This window comes from Passer montanus, unplaced genomic scaffold, assembly GCF_014805655.1.
Source record: "Passer montanus isolate IOZ18808 unplaced genomic scaffold, ASM1480565v1 scaffold38, whole genome shotgun sequence".
Taxonomy (NCBI): domain Eukaryota; kingdom Metazoa; phylum Chordata; class Aves; order Passeriformes; family Passeridae; genus Passer; species Passer montanus.
This window is the reverse complement of record NW_024368596.1, coordinates 597492-614886: the sequence shown is the minus strand read 5'-3', so window position 1 is coordinate 614886 and position 17395 is coordinate 597492. Positions and strand designations below refer to the sequence as shown.

At 45.7% G+C, this 17395-nt stretch overlaps 1 protein-coding gene across 4 annotated transcripts in view; it reads left to right on the top strand.

The window, feature by feature from the left end:
• MED12 (mediator complex subunit 12) overlaps positions 1-17395 on the top strand; it is a 35166-nt gene that overhangs the window by 3740 nt on the left and 14031 nt on the right. For all 4 annotated transcript variants that reach the window (XM_039717320.1, XM_039717323.1, XM_039717324.1 and 1 more), the window contains exons 5-26: positions 170-345; positions 625-735; positions 1326-1580; positions 3464-3610; positions 3896-3995; positions 5991-6127; positions 6879-7010; positions 7547-7673; positions 8306-8535; positions 8962-9042; positions 9868-10041; positions 10276-10420; positions 11352-11470; positions 11614-11757; positions 12494-12657; positions 12775-12906; positions 13460-13687; positions 13888-14032; positions 14313-14433; positions 15110-15211; positions 15923-16036; positions 16300-16463. In XM_039717320.1, coding sequence (XP_039573254.1) covers positions 170-345; positions 625-735; positions 1326-1580; positions 3464-3610; positions 3896-3995; positions 5991-6127; positions 6879-7010; positions 7547-7673; positions 8306-8535; positions 8962-9042; positions 9868-10041; positions 10276-10420; positions 11352-11470; positions 11614-11757; positions 12494-12657; positions 12775-12906; positions 13460-13687; positions 13888-14032; positions 14313-14433; positions 15110-15211; positions 15923-16036; positions 16300-16463 — 3248 coding nt within the window. The remainder of the gene's footprint in view (positions 1-169; positions 346-624; positions 736-1325; positions 1581-3463; positions 3611-3895; positions 3996-5990; positions 6128-6878; positions 7011-7546; positions 7674-8305; positions 8536-8961; positions 9043-9867; positions 10042-10275; positions 10421-11351; positions 11471-11613; positions 11758-12493; positions 12658-12774; positions 12907-13459; positions 13688-13887; positions 14033-14312; positions 14434-15109; positions 15212-15922; positions 16037-16299; positions 16464-17395) is intronic.

Genomic DNA, 17395 nt, shown 5'->3' with positions numbered 1-17395 from the left:
AATGTCATTAAACATTACTGGATCCAACATCCTTTGCATCCTGGCCTGCTCCAGGTTGCTGTGGTCTAGAAGAGTTCCCCTCTGTTCTGTTTCTTTGGCTTTCTGCCTATGCACCATCCTGGTTCTTTCCTCTTTGCCACAGTGCTCATTGCTAACCTCTTTTCTCCAGAATGGACACAGATCATCACCAAGTACCTGTCAGAGCAGCTGCAGAAAATTGCAGAGTTCTACAGACAGCTCCCAGGGCCAGGCTGTGGTTCACCATCGGGACCAATGCCCCAAGAGGTGGAACAGGCTTTGAAGCAGTGGGACTACAATGAGAAACTGGCTATGTTCATGTTCCAGGTGAGGGACTGGCGGGGCTGCTGGGTTGGTGTGAGCAGAGGAGGGCAGGGGGAGTGGATGCCAAGTGATTTGTTTCTGCAAGTTGCTCTCTTTCCTAGTGAATAGATCACTAGGACTAGATGCAGTTTTGAGCTCAGTAATAGGACAGGGGTAGCACGGAACTGCGAAAACTTCCAGAGCTATTTCCACTGTTGGAGTGCAAGCTGCTGCTGCTCTGTCTTGCCTTGGTGGAGTTTACTTCAACTTTCATCCATTTGTTCTGCTTTTATCTGTGTGCAGGATGGCATGTTGGACCGGCATGAATTCCTGACATGGGTCCTCGAGTGCTTTGAGAAGATACGGTCAGGAGAAGATGAATTTCTGAAAATGCTCCTTCCTTTGCTGCTACGGGTGAGAAATACACTCTCAGCTTGCTTTAGGAGAGTGCTGACTTCTGCTTTGGCCATCCCCTTCCTATTGCTTAAGGGGATAATGGGTTGTTTTGCACCAAGAGCACCAGGGAGTGTCCCTATAAACACCCTTGTTAGCTCATGCAAGGATGAGCTTTTTAGTCTTGCTCTTTTTTAGTCTTTATTCTCCTTTACCCTTTTTCCCTGCACCGGGTTTGGTAATCCCTGCCCATGCCACAGCTGCGATGGTTCCACTGATTGTGCACCAGTACATGGAAACTGCTTTTTTCTTTCTTTCTCTTGCAACAGATTCTGGGCAAACCTTTGAAGCTCTGGGAAGGCTGGGTGTGGGTACATTTTTATAGATTAAATCATTGCCAGAGAGCATTTAAAGGGTTTTTCTGATGCTTAGTAGCCAGTGGGTGATCTGTGATGCTAAGGAGTAAAAAGAAAAGTAAAAAAAGCAAAGAAGTAAAAAGAAACTGCCTCTTCAAGGCAGTGTCACACAGTGTAGTACATTGGGAAGGTCGGGGTTTTTTCTGGTGTTCCTTGTGACAAGGATGTTTGTCCCTCCTTCCATGTTCCCTGCAGTACTCTGGAGAGTTTGTGCAGTCTGCATACCTGTCCAGACGTCTGGCCTACTTCTGCACCCGCAGGCTTGCTATGCAGCTGGATGGTGCTGGTGGGCACCCACCACACATCCTGTCTGCCCAGACAGGGAATGCTCTTCCTTCAACTCCCACCCCTCAGCCAGCTGCAGGGAATCCTCCTCCCAGCCCTTTCAGCGACTTACTGCTGTGCCCCCAGCACCGGCCAGTGGTGTATGGGCTCAGCTGCATCCTTCAGGTATGTTCCAGTGATGGTGCTTCTGGGGTCAGCATGGATGATTTGTGTGCCATCACAGAAAAAGCATTGCAGTCTGAGTCAGCAGATTTGTAAGTGCAGAAATATCAAACCATGGTTATCTTTGCTGATGTGTTAACAGAGCTTTTGTCAGACAGTGCTGTAGCAGTGCCCTTGACTGACTTGCATAAGAAAAATGGTTTGGAATAGAGCCTTTTGCTTTACTCAGAGGTGCCTCACGTGGCTGGGAGAGTTTTACAAAAGAAGGGATGAGAAAGAAAGAAAGAAAAGGTTATTTCCCATGTGTGTATCAATAGCAGGTTTTTATCCAGGAGAGGAAGTTATGCCAGAAATGAAAGTGCTTTGTAATTTTGTCAACTCTTAAAAACAAAAATCCCCTCATCAGAAGTTCCCACAGAACCAAAAAAACCAACCCACAACCTAACAGCACGCACAAGAAACAACTCCTCCCACTTTATGGAAGAATGTAGTGGTTTAGGAGTGGTAGCAGGCTGTGAAAAGGAACCACTCTAAACTCATAATCTTTCTAGGTGGGATTGATTAAACATTACATTGCAATAAAAGGGCAAGGTTGCCAAAGCCTTACTGATAGATGTTTGAAGAACTGGTGCTGTGGGGTTCAGTCCTTACTCTCCTTGTGTCAGAGAGGCAAGTTCTGTTCAGTGTGTGCATTCATTCATGATTGTGTTTTTCTCCTTCAAGAGGAGAGTGACTAGGTGAGGTAGGTCCATGCAAGAGTGGGGATTGTTTCTTCCAGGGGAGAAAAGACTTGTTAAAGCAGAGAAGGTTCCAGAGAGTGCAGAATGGAACAGGAGTTGGAGAGGAAGAGAGGACAAAGCTTGGGAATCTGCTGCTCAAGAGAGAAACTTGAGAGGAAGGAGCCCTGGCAGGATCAAGAAGCAGCCAGCCAGCTCTCAGAGAAAAAGAGGAAAAGAGAATTTCTATAGTACAGTTGGCTAGAAGTAAGGATCTTTCTGGAAGCAAGGGTTAGAGAACAATGTAGGGTTATAAATAAACCTTTTGCATTCTTATTAAGTCTTGTTTGCTTTCTAGTCAAGACATTTAGAGGGTTGGGTTTTTCTCTGTTTTCCATGTAATAAAACATGTTTCTAATATAAAAAATCCTACATTTGGGGAGCTTGCTTTAGGGAAAATATATGAGCATATACACCTCAGAGATTTGTCTGATTTGGAGTTCAGACACAACCTACTTAAAAAGTTGATGTTGGTAAATGATAGTCTGGTCTTTAGTATGTCTCAGTGGAAACAGGTGCATTTCTAAGAATTTCCATAATTCTAAGAATCTGCATAATTAACTGTTGCTGAAATGTTCTCAAGATAAGCAGATTCTTTGGTTTGACAGTCTAAAACAGCTTTCTGAGCCAGAAAATGTAGGGTTATATCATAGGAATTGTTTAGTGAAATTCTGTCTGTACTTATGTGAGTGTACAAGATCATAAAAGGATGAGAATGCATATACCATGGTATTGTTACTATGATAATCAGACTTGTGATTATCAAGCAAAATGGTTTAAATAATTTAGGTCTGTTATCTCATATTTCTTCTCAGACTTTACACTTGATGACAGGTGTAAGTCGCTAATGTAAATGCTGCTTGTGGACCATGAGAGTTGGATTGTGCATTGGGGGTGTGAGTTTGTATGATCCAAAGGGTTTTTCAGAGCTTAAAACAAACAAAAAAAGAAAACAGAACAAAAACAACCCATCCAGATAGTAAATATGCTTTATAGAAGATAATGAGTGCCTGGGCAATAGGATCAAGTAGTGGTTAGTTCTGTAGAAATGTAACTAAATTGTTTTGACCTTAATTTGCTCAGTGATACTGACTTTTCTGTCTGTTGCAGAGTATAATTTTGTGTTGCCCAAGTGCCCTTGTGTGGCATTATTCCTTGACCGATAGCAGGATAAAGACTGGCTCTCCACTGGACCACCTGCCTATAGCCCCATCCAACCTGCCCATGCCAGGGGGGAATTCAGCCTTTACACAGCAGGTGAGCTTCAGAAAAGGGAGCTCTTGTGGTTTGGGATAACAGCTGTATCTTAGCTCTTTCAGAATTTTCTTTTCATGTCGTGTGATAAGCAGATCTGGAGGTGCTGTCTCAATCCCTAGGAATTAAGTGCTCTCATTCTGCTATAAACCAGATAGTGATGTCCTTGGAAGATGGGCAGAATATAACCTTAAGTAGAATTGCTGTCAGTCTTTGTTTTCTAATAATTTTGTTCACAGGACTTCTGAGGCATCCCTTTGTATGTTTACACAAGTCCATTGTTTCTAGGTTCGGGCAAAGCTGCGTGAAATTGAGCAGCAGATAAAGGAGCGTGGCCAGGCTGTGGAGGTTCGCTGGTCATTTGACAAGTGCCAAGAAACCACAGCAGGTAACTTGCTGTAGGTTAAAGTTTCTTTCCCCTGATCCATGTGCTACTCTGACAAAACTCCTGTCTGGCTATTCTTTTTGATTTTTTTCTTATTTACTGCTCTTTGTGTTTACTGTCAGCAGTAAGACACGGCACCACTTCTTTCCAGAACAAAATCTTATAGGGGTCCCTTCCTCCAAGTATAGGGGGAGTTTCTGTTACTAGGAGCTGGAGCTATTTACCAGGGACCTACACTCTTGTCTCTGATGCTTTCCCCTAAAATCTGCTGTTGGGGGGAGTTTCTGTTACTAGGAGCTGGAGCTATTTACCAGGGACCTACACTCTTGTCTGCGTGCTGTGCTCTGATGCTGTCCCCTAAAATCTGCTGTTGATCACAGTGAGAGTTGGGATTTTAAGCTGGGTGGACCCCTGCCTGACTGTTACAGCTTTCCTTGGGTAGTGGTCCCAAGCATTGAGCTCACAGAAACTTCTTATAGAATCATAGAATGGTCTGGATTGGAAGGGACCTTAAAAATCAAGTGGTCTCAATTCTCCTGCCATGTGCAGGGACACGTTCCCCTAAATGTGATTGCTCAGGACCAATCCAGCCTTGAACACTTCCAGGAATGGAGCATCCACAACCTCTCTGGGCAACCTGTGCCACACCCTCACAGGGAAGAATTTCTTTTTAACATCTAGTCTCAGTTTATCCTCTTCCGGTTTAAAACCATTCCCCTTTTTCCTGCCCTTGTAAAAAGTTTCTCTCAAGATTTCTTGTAAGCCTGCCTTAGTGTGATAGGTGACAGTTAGGTCACCCTAGAGCCTTTTCTTCAGGCTGAACAATCCAGCCTTTCCTCTTAGGAGAGGTGTTCCATCCCTCTAATCACCTTGGTGGCCCCCTCTGGACTCGCTCCAACAGCTCCATGTCCTTTTCCTGTGCTGAGGACCCCAGAGCTGGAGGCAGCACTGCAGGTGGGGTCTGACCAGAGTGGAGCAGAGGGGCAGAATCCTCTCCCTCCCTCCCCTGCTGCCCACAGGGCTTTTGCTGCAGCCCAGGACACTCTTGGCTTTCTGGGCTGAGCCTGCACATGGCTGGGTCCTGTCCAGCCTCCATCCCCCAGCATCCCCGAGTCCTTCTCTGCAGGGCTGCTCTCCATCTGCTCATCCCCATCCTGGGTCAATACTGGGGTTGCTCTGTCCCAGGTGCAGCACTTTGTGCTTGGCCTTGTTGAACCTCATGGGATTCCCATGGGCCACTGCTGGAGCTTGTCCAGGTCCCTGTGGATGTCATCCATCCTTCAGGACTATCAACCAAACCAGTCAGCTTGGTGTCATCTACACCCTTGCTGTGGGTGCACTCTATCTGTGTCTGTGTCACCACTCATCACTGATGTCCATTGGGACTCTGAGCCTTTGGCCACTACCATCTGGATGTGACTGTCCAACCAGTTTCTCATACACTGAACAGTCCAGCATGCCTGGTGCTGTGTAGGCACTCCCATTGTCAGAAAAAAAACCAGTATTTTGGTGGCAACACCAGCCATGGAGCCATGTATTAATAGACTGGGCCCCTCTGTTTCTTCCAATGTTGTTGCCTGTAACTGGAAGGATAAGAGAAAATAATCTCTGTTCCAAAATCCCTTTCTAATGGTCGGTCCCAAGGTCCTGAATCCCTTTTGATTGTTTTTGGACTGCACTTGCAACTTCACCTCCTCCTGTGTGGGAGACAAGTAAAGTCTGAGGGCTGGACCAGGCTAGGAAGTTTCCTAATTTCATGTCCTTAACCTGGGCACCAGGAATGCATCAGACTTCCCTTAGAGATGGGTCCAAACTCTCTTCCACTTATAAGAGAATGACATACAGCTACAACCTATCTTTTCCTTCTTGTGGAACTGGTCTTGATATGAGGTGTAGGCCTTTCTGACTTTAGCTGACCTTGGCAACACATCTGGTGTTGCTCTAGAGTCTGTTGTACCAGGTGCCAAATACACATTTTTCTTTTCTGTTCTCTTCTAGGTTTCACTATTGGCCGTGTCTTGCATACCTTAGAAGTTCTGGACAGTCACAGCTTTGAAAGATCTGACTTCAGCAACTCTTTGGATTCCTTGTATAACAGGATATTTGGGCTGGGTCCAACCAAAGACAGTCATGAGGTGCTCTGGGACTTGGCTGCTGGGCCCTGGTCTTGGATGTGGCTGTGTTCTTGTTTATAACCACACTGTTATTGCCCTGTGTCTGCAGAGAGCTGACTAGGTAGTGGCCTTTGGCCAAGAGACAGGATCTTCATTGAAAAGGATTGCATGCAGCTCTGTTAGGGAGCTACTAAAATGAGAAGGGGGGGTCTGTGCTCTAGAAAGTCCAACAAATACATGTAAGTTTGAGAGAATTCACTGATGAAAGATGCCAGTCTGCATACCAGATTGGTGCTAAGGACTTGTTATGTCAGTACTAGCCTGGTCACATTTTGGGCTGGCTGCTGATTCCTGGGAGCTCACAGCTCAGGTTCCTTTTAGCCTGGGAGTTGCTGTATTTATGATGTGTAGGACCACAGTGCATCCACTACTGCATTGGTTCCTAGAAGAGCACAGGACTGGCTTTTCATATACTTTGTATGAGGGGGTTGAGAAGTTGTGTGTTACTCAGTGCTGTGATTAGCACTCTATAGATGTGCTGCTGGAAGAGAGATGATTTTCTGAAGCAGAGTCAGTCTGGAGATTTGTCAGCCTCATGTTGCAAAATGCAGTTAAAGCAGGAGGGCTCTAGCTTGACATGTGTCCTCCCTGTAAGGAGGAGGGGAATGTAGCAGCGTTCAGTCTCTGTTCTGTGGGGAGTAGACCCACTGCTATATCTGCTCCCCTCTTGTGCTTGGCTCAGGTTCTCACTGCAGTGCTTCTGTCCCCCCAGATCTCCCCAGACGATGACGCAGTGGTGGCCTTGCTGTGTGAGTGGGCTGTCAGCTACAAACGCTCCGGGCGCCACAGGGCCATGGTCGTGGCCAAGCTCCTGGAGAAGCGTCAGGCAGAGATCGAGGCTGAGGTACTCCTTATTCCTGGAAGGCTGGGAGCAATAAAGGAGAGCAGAAGTTGCCTAACTCCTATTACACAGACAGGCAAAGGCTGATCAGCACAGTGCCTCTTGTCACTGGTGCTGCTAATTATGGCATTTGCTCCATCTGACCCAATGTAGGTCATAAATGAGCCTTGGGATGGTGCATATCCCATTTCTTGGATACATTTGAGGACAGCTGATTGCAGTGCAGAAGTGCTGGCATACTTGGAGACTGTGCAGTAGCTTACAGAAACTTGTGTGGTGGCTTGCTTACAAGAGCAAAATAGAAACATTCTCTTGAAGGAGCCTTGGGATGGTGCATATCCCATTTCTTGGATACATTTGAGGACAGCTGATTGCAGTGCAGAAGCGCTGGCATACTTGGAGACTGTGCAGAAACCTGTGTAGTGGCTTGCTTACGAGAGCAAAATAGAAAAATTCTCTTGAAGACTTCTTTTTTGAGATATATGGATTGGAAGTTTCTCCTCTGTGTCAGCAGTTGGTACTTTTTTCTGTTTCTGCAGAGATGTGGGGACTCCGAAGTCGTGGATGAGAAGGGCTCCATCTCCTCGGGCTCTCTGTCAGCAGCCAGTGCTCCTGTCTTTCAGGATGTCCTTATGCAGTTCCTTGACACTCAAGCTCCTATGCTAAGTATGTAATAAGAATTTGTGGTCTCCCAGTTTCTAGCTTTCCCTCTCCTGCAAACTTTGAATTTGTGCAGTTCTCTTGTGTGTAGGTATGGGGTGTATCTAAATTCTCTATCTGGCTTCCTTGCAATTCAGAGTTTATCTTGGTGAGGGAGGAAAAGCAGCTTGCAGGGCCAGATGACAGAAGGAGGATACAGAGGCATTTCTGTTAACAGAGCATTGGCCAAGGATAAACGAGTTTAATCAGGAGTTACTTCAGGCTGAGAACTAAAGGGAGGTTTTTAACTGGTGACAGAGCTCTGGCTCTGATGGGAAGTTCTGCAAACAGGTTAAGAGGGATAGGATAACAGGTCTGAATGATGCAGGCAGCTGTTTGTACACCCAGGAATAGCACTTCTAGGCTAAAGTCCAGTGCCTCTGGGCTGTAACACTGGAGAGCTTTTGACTTACTTAATTGCTAATTTTTGAAACTGGACGTTCTGATTTTAGTCCCTGCTGTAGTCTCAGAACTGTGTATCAGTCACTGTGTTGACATCTCAGGAAATGCTTTCCCTTGCCCTAGGTTAAGTGGCTGGTGTTGATTATAGTGGTGCAGAGCTACTCTGATAGCCCTGACTGTCTGTGTTGTCCTTTCAGCTGATCCTGGGAAGGAGAATGAGAAGGTGGAGTTCTTTAATCTGGTGCTGCTGTTCTGTGAGCTAATCCGACATGATGTCTTCTCCCACAACATCTACATGTGCACGCTCATCTCCCGGGGTGATCTCGCCATGGATTCTCACGGGCCTCGCCCTCCCTCCCCCTTTGATGACCCTGCTGAGGAGCATGACAGGAAGGAGACAGAGGGAAGCAGTGGCATCAAGCTGGAGGTGAGAGCACAAGCACCATGGCCCTCCTGTACATCTGTGTTGTGCTTGCCTGTTTTTACCAGCTTTGCAGCCTCCATGCTGTTGCCTGCTGGGGAAGGTACCACTGACTCTTGCTCTTCCCTCCTTCAACTTATTTCCGTAGCATTTCAATTTAAGGTTATATTTTAAGTGACTGGAAAGGACCTGCAGATTGCAGAAGGGTAGATAGGAGAATCTTGCATGGCTTGATACAAAGCAGCATATCATGAGGTGCTGTGTGAGGCCTGTCCATAATATTTGAGGTGTATCAGGCTCAAATTTGCCAGGCACCATGAATGTGGTGACATACTGCTGTCACTGTCCAACATGGACATCAGTGTAGTCAACAAATATTCTCTTGTTCCCTGATGCATCACTGAGATGTAAAGCTGCTCTGTCTCTTCCCAGGACACAGGTCTTTCAGAGCCCATGGACATTGACCACAACCCCAGCATGCTCTTTGATGACATGGAAAAGACAGATTTTTCGGTACGTTCCAGCATGTCCTGTTACTCAGTAAGTAGGGTCAGTGTGTTGTAGTGAGCCCAGGAGCAGCATGTGCCTTGTTTTTGTGTATCTGCTGGAAGTGGCTGGGTTGTAAGGCAGTTCACACTGCAAAAGGCCCATATAACCTGTTTCTGTAGGTTGATGTTCATCAGAGCAGAGTGAGTCCCACTCACTATGCTCTGGCTACTGCCAGCCCAGTGTTTGGGCAGGGTAGGAAGTGGATGGGAAATGAAAGGCCATGGTGGCATCAGATTAGAAATGACCAGTTGCAGAGGTTTTCTTCATCCTGGGAGAAGACACTACTCTGCTTTCATCCTACTGTGTGGCCTTCATTACTATCTCAGGTGTACAGTTCTTCATATCTGTGGGCTTAGTTCATGGTAGCAGAATATTTTGAAACACTTAGCAGTAAAATTAACTTGTGGTGCTTGAAAACTCCTTGAGTACCTACATCTATCCAGCCACCTCTGACCTTTCAAGGTACATGTCAGCCAAGTGTGATGTAAAGTTACATTCTTTCCCAGGATCTCACTTCTGTGGAAGGGGCTGTTTCCAAAACTCTAAGCTATGAATTTATTACTCCTATTGGGTTATTTCCTGTTGTGTTTAACCTAATATACAACATGGATCAGAAGCAAAAATAGGAATAGTCTCTTGGCACATTACTTTGGTTTTTGCCTTAAGAACTGGCTGGTTTTCCAACCCTTTTTTTCCTGCTCCTTTTTAGCAGAAGTGTGTTCCTTAGCAATCTTTACTGTTGCATGACCACGTTTCCTAACTACATTTTTTGTTCTTATGTCTCCCCAGATGTTTTCTCCACCAATGCATTGTGAATCTAAAGCCAGCCCTTCTCCTGAAAAGCCAGATCCTGAAAAGGAAGCAAAGACTCTGCTGAAGGATAAGTCTGTGGAAGGAATGCTAGCATCCCTGTATGACCAGCCTCGGCACATCCAGTATGCAACACACTTCCCTATTCCTCAGGTACAAGACCTGCTCCTCACTGCTCCTCTGTTGCTGCCCTTGCCATGAGGCTGCTGTCTCTCCCTACAGTGGCTGGCTAAGGAGCAGTCCTGCTTTTCTGGATGGCTCCTTGCTTACCCCCAGAGAAGCTTCTGAGATGAAGGTTTTCTTTTCCTTGCAGAGATGCGGATGTGAAACATGATTAAAGCATTCAGCCATGTAGTTGCTAATGCAGTTTCTCTTTTGGTTTCCCAGGAGGAGTCATGCAGTCATGAGTGTAACCAAAGGCTGGTAGTTCTTTTTGGGGTTGGAAAACAACGGGACGATGCTCGGCATACGATCAAGAAAATAACCAAAGACATTCTAAAAGTCTTAAACAGAAAAAGCACTGCAGAGACAGGTTAGTAGAGCTTGAGACATTCCTTTTTTAAGTAAGAGCATCTTTGCAGTTGGCTGATTCCCTTGTCTGGAGTCTCACAGTGAAAGGATTTTATGCAATCTACAGTGTCCAGTAAGAGGTACTAGTGAATGAGTCTGGAATGGTGCTCTGTTTTCAAACACACTAACCAGCAAGTAACACAATTGGTTTCCTTCTTATCTGGTTATCTGTTTAATTAACTTGTCTTCAGAAGAGAATTGAGTCATACAAGGTTCAGAGTGAGACCCTGGCCAAAACTTTGGCTTTTCATATTTTATTTTATTTATTCTTGCATTCAGATCCTTGTACAAGAAGCAGAAAACACTTTGCCAATGTGTATTTGGCAAAAACTTCACTAAATGTATCATTCTGTTACACTTCAGGCATGTGCTAAATGTGTAGGATAGGAAATTTGGATAGCTGGGTTAAAATCAGCAGAAAGTGTCTGATGTCCAGCAGCTGAGAACCTGGCTACAGTTTGGTTTTTTTTCCTTAGTCTGATGCCTGAAAGGCAACTTAAAATGTGGTGAAAAGATGATGCTTTAAAATGTGAAGTGCTCTGACAAAGAAATTTTTGTGGCTGAGCATCTCCAGTCCAGAATGCTTGTTCTCATCAGACAATAGGTATATTTCCAAATCAAGGCAGAAGGATACTCCAAGGAGTACTTTCGTTTGGGATAAACTTAATGTTTGCCCTACTGTCATTCTTAGGCTAGAGGTTCCTTAATTTTTCTCTTTTTTTAAATTAAAGATAGTCCTTATCAACTTAAGGTCTAGGACTCAGGCCTTTTGCCTGTGCTTCATGACATGGGCTGATCTTGCTGGGGAACTGTCAGAAATTGATAGCTGATGTTTGATCCTCTGGTGAGGAAAGCAGCCTAATACTGTTCTGTGATGTTTTCAACTTTGGTAGGTGGGGAGGAAGGCCAGAAGAGGAAAAAGAGCAAGCCAGAAGCATTCCCAACAGCTGAAGATATCTTTGCAAAGTTCCAGCACCTTTCTCACTTTGATCAGCACCAAGTCACATCTCAGGTATGAAAATTTGAAGACCACTGACGGTCTTGGGTCCTGACTGTATCTCTTTGTATTATTGAGAGCAGCTTCCTGGAAAGAGATGAGCCTGCTGAGGGACTTCTGGAAGGGGAGATAAACTGTGTGTTGTCTTGCACTTGCAGGTATCTCGTAATGTCTTGGAACAGATCACCAGCTTTGCTTTGGGAATGTCATACCACCTGCCTCTGGTGCAGCATGTGCAGTTCATATTTGACTTGATGGAATATTCACTCAATATCAGTGGTCTTATTGACTTTGCCATCCAGGTAAGGGCAGTGTGCTCAGCTGCTCCCTGGGGAGGGGTTTGTCCACCTGAGAGGCAGCAGATCTGTGCTGTGATAGTTGGCCTGCTCTGGTCATCACTGGGGACCCTCTGACCTGTGTCATGGAGGTGGTTACTCTGATACTTCTGGGCTGCAGCTATCAGGAATAGGTTGTCTGTGGCAGATAGTCTTGCATGTTCTGTTCTGAGAATTATTCTTCCAAAGGCTTTGGGCTTGTTTCCAAAGGACTTGCATCTCTGTCCCTGGTTGCAGCAGGGCCTTGTTCTGAGTGAAATGGGGATTGTCTGTCCCTGGCACCTTGCCTGCCTTGCTCCCCTGGAAAGATCCTTGGCACATGGCAGCTCAAGCTGCCTTCTGGATCCTGCTAAAATCCTGTTGCTGTTTCTGCAGCCTGTACCAGGTGTCTCTTGAAGCCTAACTGATGGAAGCCTGGAAAGGATATCAGAGTGAGACTTGATGCAGAATAGAACTACCAAACAAGCTGCTTAACACTGCCTATGGCCATATCACAATTACTCTCTGATACCCCAGCCCTGACAGCCCCTCGTACTGCCTGAGACATTTTGCCAACTGTTCTGGGGTGCATTCCTAAGCAGAAGGTGCCTGGCAGTGCCTTTCCTGGCAGGTCCTATAGGCTGTGGGTTTGGTGTGCCTCCTCCCTTTCTGACCATACCTTACCCCTGTGGCTGTTGAAGGGTTTTTCTGTCATTGGGTGCAGTTGCTGAATGAACTGAGCGTGGTGGAGGCAGAACTGCTGTTGAAATCCTCCGACCTTGTTGGCAGCTATACCACCAGCTTGTGCCTGTGCATCGTGGCTGTGCTGCGGCACTACCACTCCTGCCTTATCCTGAACCAGGACCAGATGGCTCAGGTCTTTGAAGGGTAAGGAAGCAGTATATGTGCTGGGGGTTCATATGGGGCATGGACATCTATGTCCTTCCTAAAAGGCAGCTACTTGGTGCCTGAGGGTTCAGCTCACTTTTTTTTGTGTCTCTGCAGTCTGTGTGGGGTGGTGAAACATGGCATGAACCGCTCGGATGGCTCCTCAGCAGAGCGCTGTATCCTGGCCTATCTCTACGACCTGTATACCTCCTGCAGTCACCTCAAAAGTAAATTTGGGGAGCTCTTTAGGTGAGTCTGATGTAGCTAAGATGCAGTGGGTACTGCCCACTATAGCACCTTGACTTAAACTTTGCTTTTGATCTTGTTTGATGGGATTGCTCCTGAGAAATTCCTTGTTTGGAAAGGAATGGAGAACAGAACAAAGAGCATCATTAGGCCTCTGTTTATGTCATGGTACAACTGTGCCTTGTGGTTTGGAGCAGCAAACTCTAAAAAGTGTGTAGTGGATTTATGTCCAAAGGAGGGTGAGTGGATAAATTACCAGAGGTTTCAAATGATTTATGAGAAACTGAGTCTCCTCCCCACAGAAGAGGAGTACTGATAGAAATTTTGTTGAGTTCTGATTAATGTGGAAAATAAACTGAATGTTCAACATGTCTTAGATGCAAGCACAGAAAGGAATAAATAAAATGAAAATAACAAATTTATTGGTCTTTATTGGTACACACAGTGATCTTGAGTTTCAGCCATGTTCTTTCCCAGAGAGGGTTTGCCTTTGCTCACCAGATTTCATTATCCACTTAGTTTTTTGTGTTCCTAATTGCTTTTCTGTCCTGTTTAGTGACTTCTGCTCCAAGGTGAAGAACACAATCTATTGCAATGTTGAGCCATCTGACTCCAACATGCTATGGGAACCAGAGTTCATGATTGACACTATTGAAAATCCATCTGCACATAACTTTACGTACACCAACCTGGGCAAGAGCCTCAATGAAAACCCAGCCAATCGCTACAGTTTCGTCTGTAATGCACTGATGCATGTGTGTGTGGGACACCACGATCCTGACAGGTGAGAGGCAGAGCTTTCATGGTTCTACTGAGAAAGCAAATTCTTTAGATGAGGGTAAGAAAAGCAGTGGCCATATCTTGGCTGTCGTGGGGTGTGAAGAAGGAGGAGCCAAGGCTGGGGTCCCGTAGAAAATCACTGACCTGATGGCATGCATGAATAGCAAAGCTGACCCTCTGCTTTTTTCATTATTTATTTAACAGGGTGAACGACATTGCTATCCTGTGTGCTGAGCTAACTGGCTACTGCAAGTCTCTAAGTGCCGAGTGGCTGGGTGTGCTCAAAGCTTTGTGCTGCTCCTCCAATAATGGGACCTGTGGCTTCAATGATCTCCTCTGCAATGTTGATGCAAGTGCAAACATTCAAAAGGGGAAAAGGAATTGAAGCAGGAGTGGAGGGATCCCTTGGGAGAAGGCAGAAGTGAACAAGGGATGGAGGCTTTGTCTTCTGAGGGCAGGGAAAAGGCTTTGAATAGTCAGGGCTGCCGTTGGTGTTTGTTGCAGCCTGGGCAGACTGTGGACATTGACCAGAGGTTATGGGCCCTTCTGCCACCCAGCTCCTAGGAATTGCTGACAGAGGGAATGAGGTAGAGGCTGTTTGGATCACTGGCTGATCTCCTCTCTTTCAGGTCAGTGACTTATCTTTCCATGATTCCTTGGCCACCTTTGTTGCCATCCTCATTGCCCGGCAGTGCTTGCTGCTGGAGGACCTGATTCGCTGTGCTGCTATCCCCTCACTCCTCAATGCTGGTAAGTGCATCCCTGCACAAACCTGTCTGACTCTCAGTTCTGGCCCAAAGGTCTGTGCTTAATGCATACTTGGTGAGCTCTATAGTTGTTCATGCCTCCAATACTTCTTTTATAGTTAATAACTGAATGTGGTGCTTTAGAGAAATTTGGACCTTTTGATTTCTATCAAAAACTGGTTGTGCTAAGGTTTTTCACTGCCCTTCTCTCTTGAATTTGTGGGTGAGGTGAAATAAACATGGGGAGCTGTTATCAGCCTCACTGTGTGACCATTGTACTCAGCTCTGAACTCCAGCAGTATGCCTCCCACTGATAATAATGTTCAGCTTAGCATTTTGGCTAGAGCAGCTAGCTGGGCTTATAGCACCTGTGCCACTGCCTTACTCTGTCACCAGCCTTCCTATCTCTGCTCTGGGGATTGCAGCATCCAGACTCCTGACAGGGTGAAGTTGTAAGGATAGAGCAAGCAGAAAGCAGTGCATGTCACTGGGGATAAATACTGAAGGATTTGCTTGCTTGCATGTTAATTGCTGCACATGCTCCATATTTGTAAATACAATAAGGCTGCTGCAGCTTCTCGGCTGGCTGCTCCAGGGCAGTGCACTGTGAATAGCTTTTGGAGTGAGAGTCAGCTGTCCTGGTGCTTAAGAAATCTCAGTTGTCTCTTTTCTTTACATAGCCTGCAGTGAACAGGACTCAGAACCAGGAGCACGTCTGACCTGCCGGATTTTACTCCATCTGTTTAAGACTCCACAGCTGAACCCATGCCAGCAAGATGGCAGTAAGTGAATGAACCTAGAGCCTTTCTTTATTGTGGAAGTACTTAGGCTCTTGCACCCCAAGAAGAGATATGAGACCTTATGGTTAGAGATCATAACCTGCTTGCTTTGAATAAAGCAGGCAAAGCCTGATGCACTTTCTTCATAGGACAAAGAACAGTGTCCTTCCATTTATGTCACTCCATGGTAGCCGGGCACTGGGGAGAAGGTTCTTGGAGGCAGGAAACCAGCCAGTAGAGGTGGCCTTGCTGTCACTAAGCCATTAGAGTAATGATCACTTCTTCTTTTGTGTCTTGAGCTTTGTACAGCCTCTTAACTTGGTGCCAAAAGCTGCTGTTTTACAGCACTCCTTTTTGTGTGATGATGGAAACATTCCAGGAAGCTCTGTTCTTGGCTTCTCACCAGTATCCTGATAGCTCAGATTTCTAAATCCAGCTTGTATTTTAGGTCTAGGGTACTGTTGGAGCTTGGAGTTCATGACACAGGCTCTGCACCCCATTTGGATTTCATGGTTCAGTTGTCACAATGTGATTGGCACTATGCTTCTTGAAACTTAATTAAATGGGCCCCATGTTACAGTTAGGAAAGGAACTGGCCTCGGGATTCTCTGAGCTGGATTTTATGGCACTTGCTGGCACATAATTCAGGCAGCTCTGGAGCCCATGCCTTTCTCTCTTGCTGAGTATTGCCTTTCCCCTTTGTCCTCTTTGCAGACAAACCCACTGTGGGAATCCGCTCTTCCTGTGACCGTCACTTACTGGCAGCTTCCCAAAATCGTATTGTGGATGGAGCAGTCTTTGCAGTGCTGAAGGCTGTCTTTGTTCTGGGTGTGTACCTGTGTTACTCTGAACCTACAACCATGTTTTTCAGGGGAGTGGGAGAAAGGCACTGTATTGTTCGTGTTGGCTGTGCTGAAGGCCAGAGGAGATCTGTTCTGCTGAATATGTGGCGTGTCTGTAGCTGTAAACAGCTTTGAGTGTTGCTGCAGAGAGGTCACTGATCACAGGGAGAGTTTACAGAATCTCAGGATGTTTTTTGAGTCAGGCTTTGAGGTTAGAGTTGTTGTGTGACACTTGTGCTTTCCTTTTAGGAGATGCAGAACTGAAAGGCTCTGGCTTTTCCCACCCGGGAGGTGTTGATGATCTCATGGATGATGAGCTGGGCACCAGGAAGGCTGGTGGTCGGGTAGTAACTGTAGAAACAGCCAGCTTGGATATTTATGCCAAGTATGTACTGAGGAGTATATGTCAACAGGTGAGTCTGTCCCATCTCTAGGTGTGTCCTTATCCCTTCTCATACAGATATATCTATCTCACATGCCTTTCTTCAGGTGGGGTTTGGCACGTATTTCTTTGAAAGATCAGTGAAGAGCCTGCAATATTTCTGTCATGTGACAGTCCTGAGGATTGCTCACTGTTAGCAAAACACAGAGACAAGCAGTGCTCAGGAATTAGGTGTTGCAGTGTGCAGGGACTGCATCCTCTTTGCTTTGGCAACAGCACAGGGCTCATGTCCAAGGAGGGGAGTGCTGGGAGTGGTAAGCTGAGATGTGTGCTGAAGGCAAAGAAGGTCAGCACGAGAAAGACAGACAGATGGTTTATTAAAATGATAAATGGTGTCTTTCAGGATGCAGCCTAAGTGTTGCTTGCAGCTAGGCTGTTAATGTGTCTCTGGGTTTTGCATTGCCCTGATTAGTTAATTAAAACAACGACAACAAAAGCCTTTTGCTTAGCCTAATCTGACAGCACCAGTATTTCTATTCCTTTGTGGAAAATTGACACTTGAGGAGCTGAAACCTGGCTAATAATGTTGCAGAGTAGAGTGGCCATGCTGTATGAAAATGGATGTTGAATGGTATCCTTAGCTTCGGTTATAAGTTTATTCTCTCAGCAGGAAAGATGTGGTGTTACAATCTGAAACCTGTATTTTATATTACTAATGTAACAGTAATGTGCAAACCCACCTTTAGTGCTGTGTGTTGTCCTCATGCTATTGTTTATTAATTGACTGCATAGCAATGTCACCAGCTTACCAAAAAATAATTGGAACCACCTATTTTTAAGTATAAATTTAACATTCTTGATGTCACTGAAACCTGACTGTAGCATTTACAGAAGTAGATATTCCCTTGCTGATCAAAGCCTGTATAGGAAGGAGTCGAAGCAAGCAGAGGTGTTTGTGCACAG